Source organism: Thalia democratica, chromosome 5 (assembly GCF_965202585.1).
Source record: "Thalia democratica chromosome 5, ktThaDemo2.hap1.1, whole genome shotgun sequence".
Classification (NCBI taxonomy): domain Eukaryota; kingdom Metazoa; phylum Chordata; class Thaliacea; order Salpida; family Salpidae; genus Thalia; species Thalia democratica.
Window position 1 is genome coordinate 81,135,111 of NC_139169.1, and position 16,478 is coordinate 81,151,588.

At 24.8% G+C, this 16,478-nt stretch overlaps 1 protein-coding gene across 1 annotated transcript; it reads right to left on the reverse strand.

The window, feature by feature from the left end:
- Window positions 1–238: 238 nt before the first annotated feature.
- On the reverse strand, window positions 239–15,112 carry LOC145835969 (SH2 domain-containing protein 3C-like). The gene is made up of 11 exons (XM_082943742.1): window positions 14,880–15,112; window positions 12,516–13,004; window positions 9,787–9,928; window positions 7,737–7,874; window positions 5,053–5,132; window positions 4,696–4,789; window positions 3,670–3,747; window positions 2,528–2,648; window positions 1,402–1,550; window positions 1,102–1,225; window positions 239–713 (listed from the first exon to the last, which is right to left on the reverse strand). Exons 1-11 carry the CDS (start codon window positions 15,107–15,109, stop codon window positions 547–549), a joined length of 1,812 nt encoding a protein of 603 aa, XP_082799868.1. The 5' UTR covers window positions 15,110–15,112; the 3' UTR covers window positions 239–546.
- Between the last annotated feature and the right edge of the window lie 1,366 nt (window positions 15,113–16,478).

The following is a 16,478-nucleotide window of genomic DNA, read 5'->3' on the forward strand; positions in this document are numbered from 1 at the left end:
TCGTATAGAAGCCTTAAAACCTTGGTTTGTAATAAGTTTTTTTTTGTATTTTTGATAAACTATTTAGCTAAATCAAGTTTAGACTATATTTAAACTTGAAAACTTTTAAGTTTTTAGTGATTAGTGTTTTAATAAACGAGTTGTTCAAAACGTTTAAGTTTTATTAAATGAAACGAACTGAATGCACAATAAAAGGCACATTTAAAAGAATTCTTAGAGACTTGGCTAGAAGGTTTTTATTACATGAAAAAAAGTTTCAAAATCTTTAACTATAAACTGAAATTAATTAAAATTAAAAGAAACAGTTTGTTAACAATTGAAATTTAAAGCTATAACCAAAATAAAACATTTTATAATCTAGGAATATTAAGTTTGTTGGAAAGAAATAAAAGTACCTTGAAAATTAATAAACAATATATGAACAATACAATTTTTTCATCAAAGTTTGTGTTTTAAACACCATAAAATGGAATAAAAATTACAAACAATTTATCCTAACAGATAAAAATATGGCTAAATTAAAACTAAATGTATCAAAAAAAAAATTCACGTTACAGTGTTTTGTAATCGTTTTTTAATTAACAGTCCAATAATTTTGTCTAATTTTTTGTATCTTTCCATGATTTGATTGTCATTAGTGTTTGTACCGTACAATAAACGCAAGTGAAAATCTGTTGTGAATACTTCTAATATATTTTCCTTCACTTTGAAATCTGTAACAAAATAATAGACTTGTTTTCTAATTTTAATATTTGATTTGAAAAATAATAGTAGAAATTTTGAAAGGTTTAGAAGATTAAATTTGATAAAGTTTGTATTCATAACTTAGTTGTAACTAATGCTATTGTAAATACTAGTTTTATAATTCGGATGAAGCACTTTTTAATAAAAACAATAAATCCTAAAATAGTTTAAAAGTTCTTGGTTTCAATAGTGGTACTAATTTTTTGTGTAGTTTATAACTTTTTATTTTAAAAATACGACTTTAACTATAATGATGTAATTGTTAGCTTTAAAATACAACTTGGATTAGGTTGTAAGTTGATATTTTTAAACTTTTACAATTGATAACCAAATCTTTAGCTTAGAAATAAACTTTACCTTTTAGTTTATTTGCATAATTGTGACAAATAATGTCCTGTTGACAAATTATATTTGTTGCAGTCGTCATATTTGATTGAATACCGTCAAAACTGTCGTTAGGCAAGTTCTCAAACCAGTAATTCTGTGAAATTAAACATGTTTTACTGGTTACGTATACTTGTTTAAATATTCTTAAGTACTTTAAAACAAACAAACATCTGAATACATCAATTTTAAAGTATCAAATTTAGCTTCCTTAAAATATACTTTAATAATGATAAATGAAAAGGTTTTGTTAATTAGTTTAAAACTACTCACATCATTTTCTTGTTGCGACTCGTTTATGTTGTTGTTAGAGTTATTATTTAACGAATTTTCTTCTTGTGGAATGTGAGGAATATGATCGAGTGGATTTTCAAAATATCGTAGAAATGGAATTATATTGGGAATCGATGTTGATTTGAACGCTGTTAATTAAGCTATTTAAATTACTAAAATCAATTAATTTAGTTACAGTATATTAGTTTTATTTAGTCTATTGCGTTTTCATTGTTTCAAATGCTTTAAAGGAAACCATTAATCTGTACAAGTATCAGTAATGTAAAATACGTTTCAGTTAGAAAAGCAATATGATAGTAAAACCAGGCTAAAAATTTTCAAGTGTTTGTTTTTAACTAAATTGTTTTTATCTAAATGCATAAAACTTATAGCAAGTTTTTACAGCTACATATAATCAAACTATTGAATATAATTAGATCCTTCTAAATTACTGTTTCTCAAACTTTAAGAAATGTGGAAAATTTAACAGTATTTCTTTTTTTGCATGTTAGTGAATAATTAATATAATTTGCTATAGTATGCACCATTTTTTCGTTTTATTTATTTGAAGACTAACAATCAAACCGTTTAAATAGCCTTAAGCGTTTTTATTTTGATAACAAATTTCCACAAAAGTAGAATTTTTATGTAATTACCACCTTTTTTACTAAGATAAACGTTATTCAAAAACTAACAAAAAGACAAAAAAAAACTCAAACTACTTGATCTTAGGACCTGGTAGTTTCAAATAAAAACCTTTCAGTTATCGATTCGCACACCACGGATACCACTTAACGTCTTGTCCAGGACAAGATGTTAAAACCTCTACTACCTATTCTACATCTTTGCGTAAAAACTGTTCAATGCCTACCTACCAAGCAGAAATACCATAAACATAAATATTATCTTTTTGGACATTACCGACAAAAATATTAAACTTATCTTCCACACAAAGTTTTAACTCCTACTCTAAGCAACTTGAACTTGTCACAGATTTTAATACGCAAAACATGAAAATTAAAAACAACTGTCTATCGCGTTTCAAAGAAAACCACTTAATAAGTAAAAAAGAAATTCATAACTTATATCTCAGTTATAATATTTTTTTTTATTAATTTAAATATACCAATATGGCCTTTTCCCTCATTGAGCATGGAAAGCAGGGGTTGGAGCTTCTTCTCGAATGTAACCCAATTGTTTGTGTGATCAAACCTCAATTTATCCCATAAATCCTTCATTCCAACTACCTGTAAGGATAGATGTTTTTTGTGAATAATATACTTATATGTATATTCATTAAATTATGCTTAAGTTTTTTACATTTTGCTTATTGAAATTAAGTTTCTAATAAAATTAGATATTAAACGATTGTTTAGATTTTGGTCATTCGTTTTTTAGAATTTTTTATGACAATGAACATGGTCAAAAGATATGAAAAAAAACTGGTGCCAGCTACAAAACTTGTGTATGAGATTTACAAACTAAATATTTACATAAACGTAGCTAATATATCTATGTGAAAATTTCAATTAAACAAACAATGTATTCTACATACTGACATTAACGATTCTTTAAATTCACATAAAATGTCTTAAAACACTTTTTTTTTTCTTTAAATTTTATCAATAAAAGTTAGCGAAGTCAATGTTTTTTAAATTTCTTTTTGAACGAAACGTAATATTGAAGGGATCTATTGTTATAAAGTACTTTCAAAACAAGTTTCACAAAATTCTTATATGAAATTATGAGAGATCAAGAGTTTTTAAAAATATATATAAAACTTATTAATTTAATATTAAAACTATTGAGCAGCTATTAGAATTGGCCGTTGAAAAGTGGTTTAATTTTAATATTTTAAAAGATTCATTATAACATTTAAGAAAAGTTTATAGTTTCAAACAAATTAAAAAGTAAACAAAGTTCAAATTTTAAAACTGTTTTATTTTCTAAAAATAGCGCAGTATTGAAACATTCATTGTTTGGAAAACAATTAAACATGATAAATATTTACAATACTGTTTGCTAACACTCATGGTAAGATTTAGTAAACAAATTTTTCGTTGAAAATGAAATTACAAAACACACAAAATTACAAAACAAACTTAATCAAAATATGGAGCTACTTAATTTTAATTGCTCCACAAAATTGCTCCTTATAAAGAAATTTATTTTTATTATTTTTAAAGAAAAATTTGAAAACAATACTTTGAGAGTAGTATTTATTTTGAAAGTATAATTATAAAATCAACATTGTTAAATTTCACTCACGTGACTACTTGTTAATCCATGCATGACGGCTGTAAATCCAAATAAATTCCCCAATCTAACAACTAATTCGTTTGCTACCTGTAAAAATATTAATAAATAAATTCCCCAGTCTAACAACTAATTCGTTTGCTACCTTTAAAAATATTAATAAATAAATTCCCAAATCTAAAAATCCGTTCGTTATAAAATACTCGTGTAAAACATTGATTGTAGCATAAAAATAGTAACCGTTTTTTTAATAATATTAAGTAACAAAAATAAAACTGCTCAAAACATTCAGTCCTAGGACCTAATGCACAAAAACCTATCGAGTTGCCCAAAAAACCACTTGGGTTAGTCTTTTCCAGGACAACATAAAAGGTTTTAAAAAGTTTTGCAATGTTTTTTAAAGTTAGTATTTAAATCTTACTTGTAAGACAACGCCAGTTTCACTTATGTATATTTTTTTATTTTAGGCTAAAGGATTAAAAAAACTGTACAAACAATTGAACGATAATTTATAAAGCATTTTTTCAAATCTGTTGAGCTAGTTTGATAAAGATACTGTAATAAAAACGCATTGTTGTATTTATTGTTACGTAAAATGTGGAAGCTTTGATGTTTAAAAGATTTGTTTTCACAATTGGAGCATAATATAAAAGGTCTTTTGAATATTGTTGTTTTGAATGTGAAACTATGATATAATAAAAGCAGCAATGTAAGCTTTATTTTAATATAAATTCTGTAGTTTAAAAAAAAAAATTCAAAAACAAGTACAAACATGTATCCTACTACTCATATAGTAAATAGATAAAAAACATCAATATCAGTTTTGTTTTACATAAACAGTTTGTATAATTCAATGTTATTAAGGAACAAACCTGTATCACATTTTGTAATTTAAGTAAAACTGATACAAAATACATACTAGAATAAAAACGTTAATCTTATTATTTTGACATAGAACTTAGCTGTATAATTAATCAGCAATTTAAAACAACTATAACAATTTCTGAGATTTACTTTATATTAATACAAAAAACATACTTGAATAAAAATGTTGAGTATTTTAGTTCTGTGCTCTAAATTAATCCCCCCTCTTACAATACATATGATCACCCAAAAAGCTGTAGACTGGTATCTGAAATTAAAAGTATTAAATAAAATATAAAAATGAAATAATTAAGTTAAACAATATCTAAAAGCTGTTATTTTTTATTTAGTAAAACTAAATAGTAATTACAGATATAAAAGTTCTTTATACTCATATCTGGAATAAAGTAATTTTAAGTAACAATTTATCTTAAAAGTAATAATAATTAATATCAGTTTAAAAGGTGAAAAGCTATAACAATTAAGTATTACTAAACAAAAATTTTAATATAATATTGTGAAATAACTGACCTCTCCAGCAAATCTTGCCTGAAATCTTTTCCTTTTTGTAAAAATATTTCTTCCAAACCGTCCTCCATTATTTTGCATATCTAAAATAATTTAAAATTTCATATTTTTTTACAACGTTTTTTTATTTTCTGAAATTTCTTTCAAAGAAAGCTGTATTATGTAAAAAAAAAATTTTCAATTTTTACTTTAAAATTCTGAAAAAAATCTAAAACAATTGCATGTTCAGTAAAGATATTTCTAGCAAGTCTTTATTGTAGAATTAATTTAATATTAAAAGTTATGTAAATTCAACAGTTTGTTAAAAAATGTTTTCAAGAAAAGAGAGAGAATAATAAATTATAATATAATTATAATGTAAATAATTAATAAAAAGGCATTTAAGATACAAATAAAAACTTAAAAAGATTTAATTAAATGAATCAAAATGCTTCAAAACACGTTGAATTAAATTATGATCATTTACGACTTTAATAAAACTAGAACAAAACAGTGTACTGTAAAGACATCAATCCATTATAAAGCGCACTATAAAATATTTATTAAAAACGGTCGGAAGTTTAAAAATGTTTTTTTTCGAGAGGAAACCAAAATAGCGCGGGTAGAAAATTTCATCACATTGACAGAATTTATTTGACAACTTGTAGAAGCAGACAATTTTGTCACGGATCATTAGTCACACGCGAACATATCAGTAACGGTTGAATGATTTCAAAAAATAATCAATAGATGTAAAGTAAATGTTTATTAGCAAAATGCTTGAAAAGCCTCATTAGCTTAATTGACTTGTTATGGCAATGTAATTTGTCTAAATTAAAATCTTTTTTTTTTTTAAACAAACGATCTTGTAAACTTCTTTTTTTGCTCGAAAATTTTATTTATTAGTTGTAAAAATTTTAATAAAAACAACGTTATACCACAACCAGTTTAAAAAATTTGATTATATTTAAAAAGCTTATAAAAGCTTTGTTTGTTTAGTTCCCTTTCTATTAGACATCTACTCATCTTTGTTTTTAGACTATACATAGACTTTTTAAAAATTTATTATGAGATTAACTAAGTGGTTCTTATTTCTTACTTTAATAAGTAGTAAACTACGTTAGCTTTATATTTAATTTTATTCTCTGAAATATTTCATCACACTATATTAATACTATTCAAGAATTTTTAATAAATCTAATTTTTTAAGTTTATGAAAAATTAGATCAAAACTTTTAAAAAAGAGTATTGTAAAATTTACTACTTGGTACATGTTAATAATATAACGCACAATTGATAATTGATCTTACCGTATCAACTCTTAAAAATGTTAAGTTGAGGTCATATGACTCAAAAAATATATTTAATAGCATTGTATTCATTGCTATTATATTTTTAAGCAATAAATTTTTTTTAGGTTTCAAGTGCTTTGTGAGTCAAAAATATATAAAAAATACACTAAGCTTTTTTTCTATATTTATTTTTAATACTTTTTTAAGCCTGGTGATCAGTGCATTTATGTCAAAAGAAAATTTTATATTTTCCTAAAATTTAAATCTAAAAGTTTTTTAAACACTATTAATAGTAAAATAAAACCATAAATTTGAAAATTTAAGCTTATATTGTGAAAGTTATCAAAAAAACGCTATAAAAAGTCAAATGACTCAAGAGGTATCCACTATTGTTACATTGTAACGATTGTATTACACTGTTATTTAGTGTAAATTTTATTGAGTTGTAACAATAGTACATCATGTAAGCTTTTATTGAGCAAACTGAATGTATTCTCAAACAGTATTTAAACAGTATTATAAAGTAAAACATTGAATATACCTTTATCTTCTGAGTATGCAACAGCTTTAGTAGGGTAATTTCAAAATCCTCAACATAAAAGACTTAAATATACTTTAAAAGTTTATTATTTTTAGAGTTAATGTTTTTTTTTGTTGTTAACGAGAAAAATTACTTATGTAGCAAAAGAAAAATAGTTTAAAAGTTTTTAAAAGATAACCTTTACCTTGAAATTTTTCTTTTTTATCTTTGTAAAAATTATTTTATACTTCAAAGCAAATAAAGAAAGTACAAAGATATCTATTAAGTAAAAATTTATCAGTTTTAAGTAATATTTTTATTTCTTGTTTAATAATACAAATAAATATCAGTATACATATAAAACCTTACAGTCCATATAAGTAAGATGTCTTGCAAGTTGGTATGTGTTAGTTTCAAGTAATATTTTTTTTTTTTTTTAAACAAATATTAATAAATGTAATCACCTTACAGTCCATATAAGTAAGATGTCTTGCAAGTTGGTATGTATCAGTTTCAAGTAATATTTTTATTGTTTTTTTCATTTTAAAAACAAATATTAATAAATGTAATCACCTTACAGTCCATATAAGTAAGATGTCTTGCAAGTTGGTATGTATCAGTTTCAAGTAATATTTTTATTGTTTTTTTTCATTATATAACAAATACTAATAAATATGATTACCTTACAGTCCATATAAGTAAGGTGTCTTGCTAGTTGGTATGTATCAGTTTCAAGTAATATTTTTATTGTTTTTTCATTATGTAATAAATATTAATAAATATAATTACCTTACAGTCCATATAAGTAAGGTGTCTTGCAAGTTGGTATGTACCAGTTTCAAGTAATATTTTTATTGTTTTTTCATTATGTAATAAATATTAATAAATATGATTACCTTACAGTCCATATAAGTAAGATGTCTTGCTAGTTGGTATGTATCAGTTTCAAGTAATATTTTTATTGTTTTTTTCATTGCTACCTCGTCCATCGGTTTATTGTCTTGTGATAATATCTGGCTTTGATACGATAATGGCTGAAGAAAAAGTTTTAGTTTTAAAAACTTTACAGCATGAGGCTACTTAAAAATTCAATTAAGAGTAGTTTTATAGTTATGCGACAAAAAAAGTTCTTTAAGTTTGAAAATAGTTTGTATTAGAATTAGATAAACCATAAGTTATTTTTTTCTGTTAATTCAATAAAGATTTTAATCTCAGAAATAAAAATACTAAAATAAGTTTAATCTTTTAAAAAAGAGTAAAAAACTGTTGGAAAAGTTACTTTACATAACATATAACAAAAACTAGTGCGTTATAAAAATAGCAAAAAACAAATATATAAAGATAAGATATCTATAATTGCAATATATAAGAAAATATTACTGTTTAGTACTTTATATTGTTGATAAATACATTACATTTACGAAAATCATTTACGATTTCAAATATTGATTAATTTTAGTTAATTAAAACTTGTATACAATCTAGTAATAAATCTTAGTGAACAAGTTTTTTTTTAACTTATTAGCTAAAGAAATATTTTAAGATTTAAAAAGGTAGTTTCATACTAGTATATTGTGACAGTAACAAAAGAAAAAGTAAAATTAACGTTGTTATTTATGCCTGTAAGTAAGTTTAATAACAGATACATATTTCCTATATATTTGCAGTAAACTTTAAAAAAACGTTTTCATACCACGAATAAACTCACATAAAAATATAAATTGAACGTTTGAAACGTTATAATAACATATTTTTTTTTAAGTTTTTTGATAAGAAATACTTACATAAATGCTTAATTATACAGAAGTATTTAACAATCCATATAAAGAGTAAAGTTTTAAAAATTATAACTGTTCTCGTTTCAAAATTAAATATAATTATTGTTACTCATTTTACATAGCAAATATATAACTGCTTTTATTTGAATTGATTCAATAAAAGATCGTTCTACGAAACATAAATAGGTTTAATTAACCTTTAATTTGATTATATACATTTTCTAATCGTAGCCTTGATAAAACTATTTTTTACGGCAGGAATTAATGTTTTATTTTTATTTTTTGTTGCAAATAAATAACATTTTAATTTAACCATACACGAACTTTAAGATTTATTTTGGAAAAACCTATTGTAATTATTGTAGTTTTGCTTATTTTGAAAACCTAAGGTATCTTATACTATCAGTTAATTTTTATTTATCTAAAAGCAATTATGCAGTACTATTTATTTATCATTAATAGAGTTTGAACGCTACGATTTGTAGAATAAAAACTTCAAGTTTGTGTATTATAAATTTTAAAGTTTAGTATTGAACTGTAACTAAAACATACGATGATTCAAAATGTAGATACCAAATAAAAAAGTAAGCCTTAAGCAATTTTTTTAATAACAATTAGACTTAATGATGTTTGAAAATAAAACATAAACTAGATTGATGATTATTAAGTGATAAAAAAAGTGAACTATTTTTAGATGAAAGCATAAAACACTTGCTATAACAACACACAGAACATACAAAATTTGACTTTTTCATGACAATCAACGTAAATTCAAAGCAAAAAAACTTTTTTACAGATCTCAAAGCAAAATTTTTCTTTTAATTAAATCATTAAACACTGGTTTCCTCTAAATTAATTTGAGTCAATAAAAAGCTGTTTTACAAAACACTATTAGCTTCAATTAAACTTAATTTATTCTCAAATAAAGTTCATAGTTGTAATAGCAATAAACTATCAACAGTCATTTTTTATAATAAAATCTGATTTGTTTTATAAAGCTTTAGCCAAAAAAAATGTATTAAATTTGAAGTATATAGTACTCAAGTACATACTTTAATGCAAAACGATTAAATTACTTTTGTACTTCAATTAGATTCGATGTAAAATCAGCAAAGTTTAAGCACACTACTAATAAACAAACAAAATAAGTATGCCGAAAAAAACTAACATCAAACTGGGACCTTCTTTTTTGACGATTTGTTTCAGATTTATTTTTCCTTCTAGTTTTGGGAGGCAACGAAACAGGTTTTGTGTTGTTGTTCAAATTTGTGTTGGTTGTTTGACTTGTAAAAGAATTTGCACTTTTTATGCTGAAAAAAAACAAAAAAAATAGTCATTATTTAGTCCTTTTTGTATATAAATGTTATAAAAAGTTTTTGTTACTATAAATAAGCAAACATTTTTCTAAAATATTATTTAAATTATTTTTTATGTAAAGTAAAATAAGCATGTTTTAATATTTTTATCTTCTACAAAAACACTTTTTTGCTCTTTTTATGCTGAAAAAGTACATAAGTTGTTTAAGAAAAAGACTTTATTATAAATTTCATATACACAAATATAGTAATTTTCTAAGTAAAAAAAAAACAATCAGACAAAAATAATAAAGTTCAAGTAATTTTTCTTAAACTTAATTAAATAGACGTATAAGTACTACAAAACAAATTACAAAAATAATAGTTTTAAAAATGAACAAAAGAATAAGTAATAGCAAATCAACAAAAAAGTTTAATAAAATATAACGAGAATCATAATAAAAAAAATCAACATTCTTCATATTAAAAAGATTAATCAAATAAAACTAAGTAAATTCATAACAAAATAAAGATTATTAGCTAAAACTAAAACAGGTATAAAACAGAAAGCAACAAAATTAAAAAATAATTTCAAGACAAGGCAAGACTTTGTAACAACTAAAAAGAGATGTTTACTAATTTTCTAAACTTTAACTAGTAGCAGCAAAAATTTTTTGTCTAACAAAGAGTTGAAACGAACTGTTCAAAGAAAACAAAACCGCAAAAAAGATGATTAAACAAAATTGTAAAATTGATAAAGATTTTATCAAACTGTTTGAAAATTGTAAACAATAATAAAAAATATGCAGCTATAAAAAACAATTGTTAAACTGTATGAAAATATAAACACAAGTGTAAAAAAGTTCAGCTATAAAAACAATTCATCAATCTGTACAAAAAAAAGTATAAAAAAATTCAACTGTCTGATAAATCGGTCTGAACTTGTAGCATCTGAAATGAATGAGCAAAATAATTTCAAACATTCCTTACAAAGTTACCGGGTGGGGTATTCACCATGTTAGCGACTTCTGATAGCTTGACGAAAAATTAATCTTCACGTTTGGCTAATCATCCTTTCTATGAGTAAGTTTTAAGGAATTTTAAAAACTTAATTGGATTTTGTTGAAATTGTCTGTTTAAGAGTCCTAATAAGATTTAGTTCAAAAAAAATTTGTAGAAAAATAGTTTGAATTTTTAAGTAAATTGTTGCCTTTTGGTTTCAAAGGTTTTATTTCAGTTAATTCTAACCAAAAAAAAATATATATCTTTTGATGTTGAATTTTTAACTGCTTGTTTGAGACTTTTTAATTTATTCTATGGTTTAATAATAATATTTTCGTAATGTTTTTAAAATCAACTAGTTTGCCGTAAACTCTAATTATTTTATGCAGTCATCATATTTCTTTTACTTATCTGTTTTTGCCGATATTTGCTTCTTTTTTATTGTAAAAAGCAGATAATAATTAAAAATTTCTTTTAATTATGTTACAAACAAAAGCACTAAAACTTCTTTAAAAATTACCAACAAAAAACACTCTAACTTGCAAAGATAAAACAGCAGCCTAGAGCTGAGTTGAAAACAGCAACTGTCTACATAACTACAAATGATAAATGTATGAGAGGTTTTTATTAAACACACAAATAATTTTTACAACTGGAACTAAGCAAACAAAGTATTTATAAAAACGTCCATTTGATGGAGCTATCATATCAATGTCAAATAATTGAAAAGATGCTTCAAATGTACTTATAAATGTCAATACTTTACATGCTGGTTCAAACCGTTTGATTATGTTTTAGCTAAGATATTCATTTTTTTATTTATTTTATCTTTTATAACTTGTTTAAACTTATAGCAATACGTTTTAACATTTCAAGAAAACTTCAATAAAAACTATTAACACTATACGTCCAGTTTTTATTTGAAGATAAAAATAAAGAGTTTTTGGTGTTTTTAGAAGTATTACAATAAATTCTGAATTGTATCAAAAATTAAGTTAAAAACCATTAAGTAAAATAGCAAAGATAACTGAAAAATAAATTCAAATATTTTGTAATTTTTCATTTAAGTTAAATGTTTTATTTATTTTAATCTCAAACACTAACTTAATAAAATTATAAACAGGAATTGGAAAATAATATAGTTCGATCAACTAGACACTACGTTGTACTATATTACTGTCATATTATTATTATTTATATTATTATAAGATAAATTGTTACTCATATTAAGCTTATGTGAAAGTTCAATTAAAACCAGTAAATTTCCTGATCGGAAATTGCAAACAAGTTAACACTAAGTATAGTTTGAAGATGCTAATTACAGTAGTTTTCAAAATAGACAAAAAATGCTTGCAATGACCGACTTTTTAAAAGAAAAATAAATATTTTAAATATAGTTGAAACTTTTAATAGAAGTAACAAAAAAAAATTTCATTGGCTTTTAATTTTAAATTAAAAATAGTATTATGTGAGTGCAAAGAGAAAGCGGTATGAAAAAATAACTTTTTATTGTGGAATTTGTAGTAAAATGTAACAAAAAAACTTAAGTTACTTCTATAAACTTGAATACGTCTAACATTTAATTTACCGAAAAACTAACTTTTTATTTTGCTTCTCAGGAATTTTAGGAAACTCCTGATTTTGAGGTTCCCTTCTCAACTGGGACTTTCTGGTCGGCTTCGGCGGTTGCTTGGCAACGACTTGTGACGTAACATCTATGACGTCACTGAAAGGCGACGTCACGTGGTTGAGTTTCCACGACGACCCGGAAGATTTCGACGAATCGGGAGACGAGTTTGATGACGTCACTGAGGAAGAAACCGAGTTGCATTTTGTGACGCCATAATCACTATTGTGTGACGTCACGATTGAATTTTTGCGCGGCACCGGCTCGCTTATGATGACGTCGTGGGAGGGGATTTTTTTCCTGTTGTAGAAAGTGACCAATGAGGGAATGTTGTCGAACGTTTCCATGGCGACGTTTTCTTTTTGGGGTTTTTTCCCGATTTTGAACTTTATCGAGGAGTAGTTGGCGCTCAATTGCTCCACGTAGCGGTGAATTTTTAAATGGTGAAATTTGTCGTCGTATCTGAGATTTTTTATTAATAATTTTTTGGTAATCAAGTAATTTGTTTTAACTTAAGACAAAATATTTTAAAAAACTGTTTGTTTTGTCGTATCTCAAAAATTTATGCCATATTTATGAAGCAAGTTTAAAAGGCTGTTAAATTTGTTTTACCATAGCTTTTAATTTTAGTTTTAAATATATTTGATGCTTTACCAACATAATATATTTCTTGAGAAAAGCGCAACTTTTAAAAGCTTATTGGTTCACAGATAATTTTAAAATATCCCCAATGAGACTTTAGACTCGAGTTCTAAAAGAATTGAGTATGATTTGTATGTACAATTAGTCTTGAAACTGAACAAGTTTTAAAACGTTTGTCAATAACTATTTTTATTATAAATAGTGTTAAATAGTTTGTTTAGAGTTAGGTTAAGTATCTTATTTTGATTTAAATTCAAGTTTTTTTTTTGCCTCATTAACTTACTGTAAGTTTTTAAAAGAATTTAAAAAACTTTAACAGATTAAGCTAGGATAACTAGAATTAAGAAATAATTTTTCAGTTTTGTTTTAAGTTGATACTACTATGGTAATTTTATTTTAAGCTGGTTATTAAATTTAAAAACAGGTAATTTTATTTTGGGACTTATATAAAACAAATTTAGAGGTTTATAGTTATTTCCAGTTTTTGTTAAAGTTTCTGCTGACCTCTGGTTTTAAAGCTAAATTTAACAAGGTTTAAATTTAAGTGAAAAACTAAAATTTTTTTTTGAAAAACTAGACTTAAAACATCAGGTAAACTTATTAAAACCACTTTTGTTTTATGTGGACAAAAATTTATAACAAAAACTAATTTGTAATGTATTTAGCTAATGTCAGAAACAAATGAATAATAGCTTTAATAAATCAAATTGACACTAATAGTAAACAAAATTATAATTTGCTTAAGGATTATTTCACAAAGGGACCTTTTCGTTAAGTACTAATCAATCAAGTATTACAAAAGCATAACGAATTGTTTTCTTACAGTTTAAAAGGCATTTTTAACAAATTTTTTATGAATAGTTAATAAAGCTTTTCAAAGTGATTAATGTTGCTTGTTCGAATTATTTCGAAAATAAACCACATCAAGTTTTGTATTTCGAACAACTGTATTAACTACTACATTTACAAATTGTTTTTATATTTTTATAAAAGCTTTCAAAACCTACGTTATTGCAAAAGTTGTGAAAGTGATCAATAAAAAGTAAGAAAAATTTTTATACAGAGAACCTTTGTTCAAAGCTTAATGACAAAACTAAAAAGTCTCTGTATAGGCGACTAAGGTTTTAGTATAAAAACTTTGGACAAAACAAACAAAATGTAAAAAGTTAAAAATTAAAAATAAATTAACTTGTGAATTAACTGCGGTGCGAATTTCATGGTACCACTGTTCTTATAAGTTGGAGCATAGACAACCTAAAAATTCTTATTTTAGTACAAGTTTAGAAAAGTAAAGCGACCCGCAACAGCTTTTATGTAACAGATCCGGAGAGTTTGGCCCACCTAATAACAAAGCTGCTTATCCCTACTCTATACCTGTATAAAACTACTAACTTTTTTTACTTACTAACTTTTGTGGAATTCCAGAGACCACTTTATAGATTTTAAAGTTTGCAGCAGGATTTCCTAAAAAACGATTTTGGGTATCAAGGGGCAAAAAAGTAAATGGGTAGTTTAAAAAATAATCGCTCTCACTTATTAGCCCCTTTACTAGCTAATTTCTTATTATAACTTTCACTGCCTTCCTAATTAAAGCCCCTGAATAGCCATACTTTGAATAAAAACATGATAGACAAAACGAAAAACAAAATAACAAAACTTATAGTAAATCAAGTTTAAAAAAAAACAAATCCTAACCTGACAGACAAGAAGCACTCTCCGATTAATTGTGACGTCACAGATCTGACGACAAACTGTCCGTTCCGCTTCAGTAACTTTTCAGCTTGGTCGCCTGGCAACGCACCGTGGAACCACGCGTATGACGTCACCTCGTTTCCATGGCAACCTCCTAACAACTCCTCCTCGAGTTCTCCATCTGGGTCTTTGTAGTTTTGGTTTTGGGAAAACCCCGATTTCACTTGGTACATTATTTATTTTAGCTGAAATTGTAATTGATGAAAAGTAAGTTTTTTTTTCTAATTTTGTAACTAATTGTTTTTAAACTGTAAAGAAATATTTTTTTATTTTTCATTAAACTATTTTACAAACTTATAATTTAAATCGTTTATAAACGTCTCAATCGTTTTAAGTTGCGAATCTAGCCGTCTAAGCGGTTTTAACCCTTTTTTCGTTTTTTACCCCTTTTTGGATGATTGTTACCAAATTTACCCCAAATATGCAAAATATATTAATTTTCACCCAATATAATAAACATATATGCATAACTTGTAAAAAGGAAAATTTACCCCTGGTTAAAAATCGCTGGTCTAATGAAGTTAGTTTTTTTACAAATTTTGTTCAACTATTGTTGATATAGACTACTTTTTTAAGTTTAGACAAACTTTAAAGAAACGTTAATTGCTATAAATAGTTTCAAAATATACATGAGTTTAGTATTTCAAACAAATTTATCATTTTAGCTAACTTGTCATTTAAATGTAGATTTTAAGTCAATTTAATAATTAAGTTAAGTTTTTCCAATTTAATAAACAAGAATACCAAGCATATGGTAAAAAGTTTCAAAACAAGCAATTTAAAAAACTGGCACAAAAACTTCAAAGCTAAAGTAATGCAAAACTAGTAGGGCCGTAAGAAGAAAGGTATTGTTTTGTGTTAGTTTTATTTTAAGTTATAAACTAGAAAGGTTTAAAACAATAACTGCAACTTATTGTAAAAAACAATTTAGTTCTAGTTAAATGAGTTACAGAAAAAATACCAAAACATATTGTTCTTCACAGAATAACTTCAAACAATCCTGCCGCTAATAAGTGAGTCACACTTTCGCAGTGAGCATAAAATTGAAGATAATAGCCTTCAGTTTGACTCAAACATATGTTAGTTATTATCGCGCTACTTGGTAAATTTTCGATTTTTGTTGTGAATTTTTAAGTTGACATAACATTGATTTTCACACTGATTGTACTGATGTTGAACATATGTTAAATAATTGAAATATTTTAGCTATTTGATATATTTCTTAACTTAACCATCAAAGGTATTTTTATAATCTGTAACTTGTCTTTGCCTGTGAATAATATCTATAAAACTTTATGACTTTTTCAAACTAGACAAAAATAAAACTTTTAATAGCAAAAATTTTTATTTTTCAAATGCTTAGACTGAGTCAAAAATTTTACTTTGTTTAAATAGATCCCATTTAAATAGGAAACACCATAACTTGAAAATGTTTTAGGATTTTGTTGAATCTTTTTGTCACTGAAAATTGATTTGAAAAAAAAAGTTTTGTTCATGGCAATACATCATAAAATCGAAGAAATCAAATAATACGTCCGAATA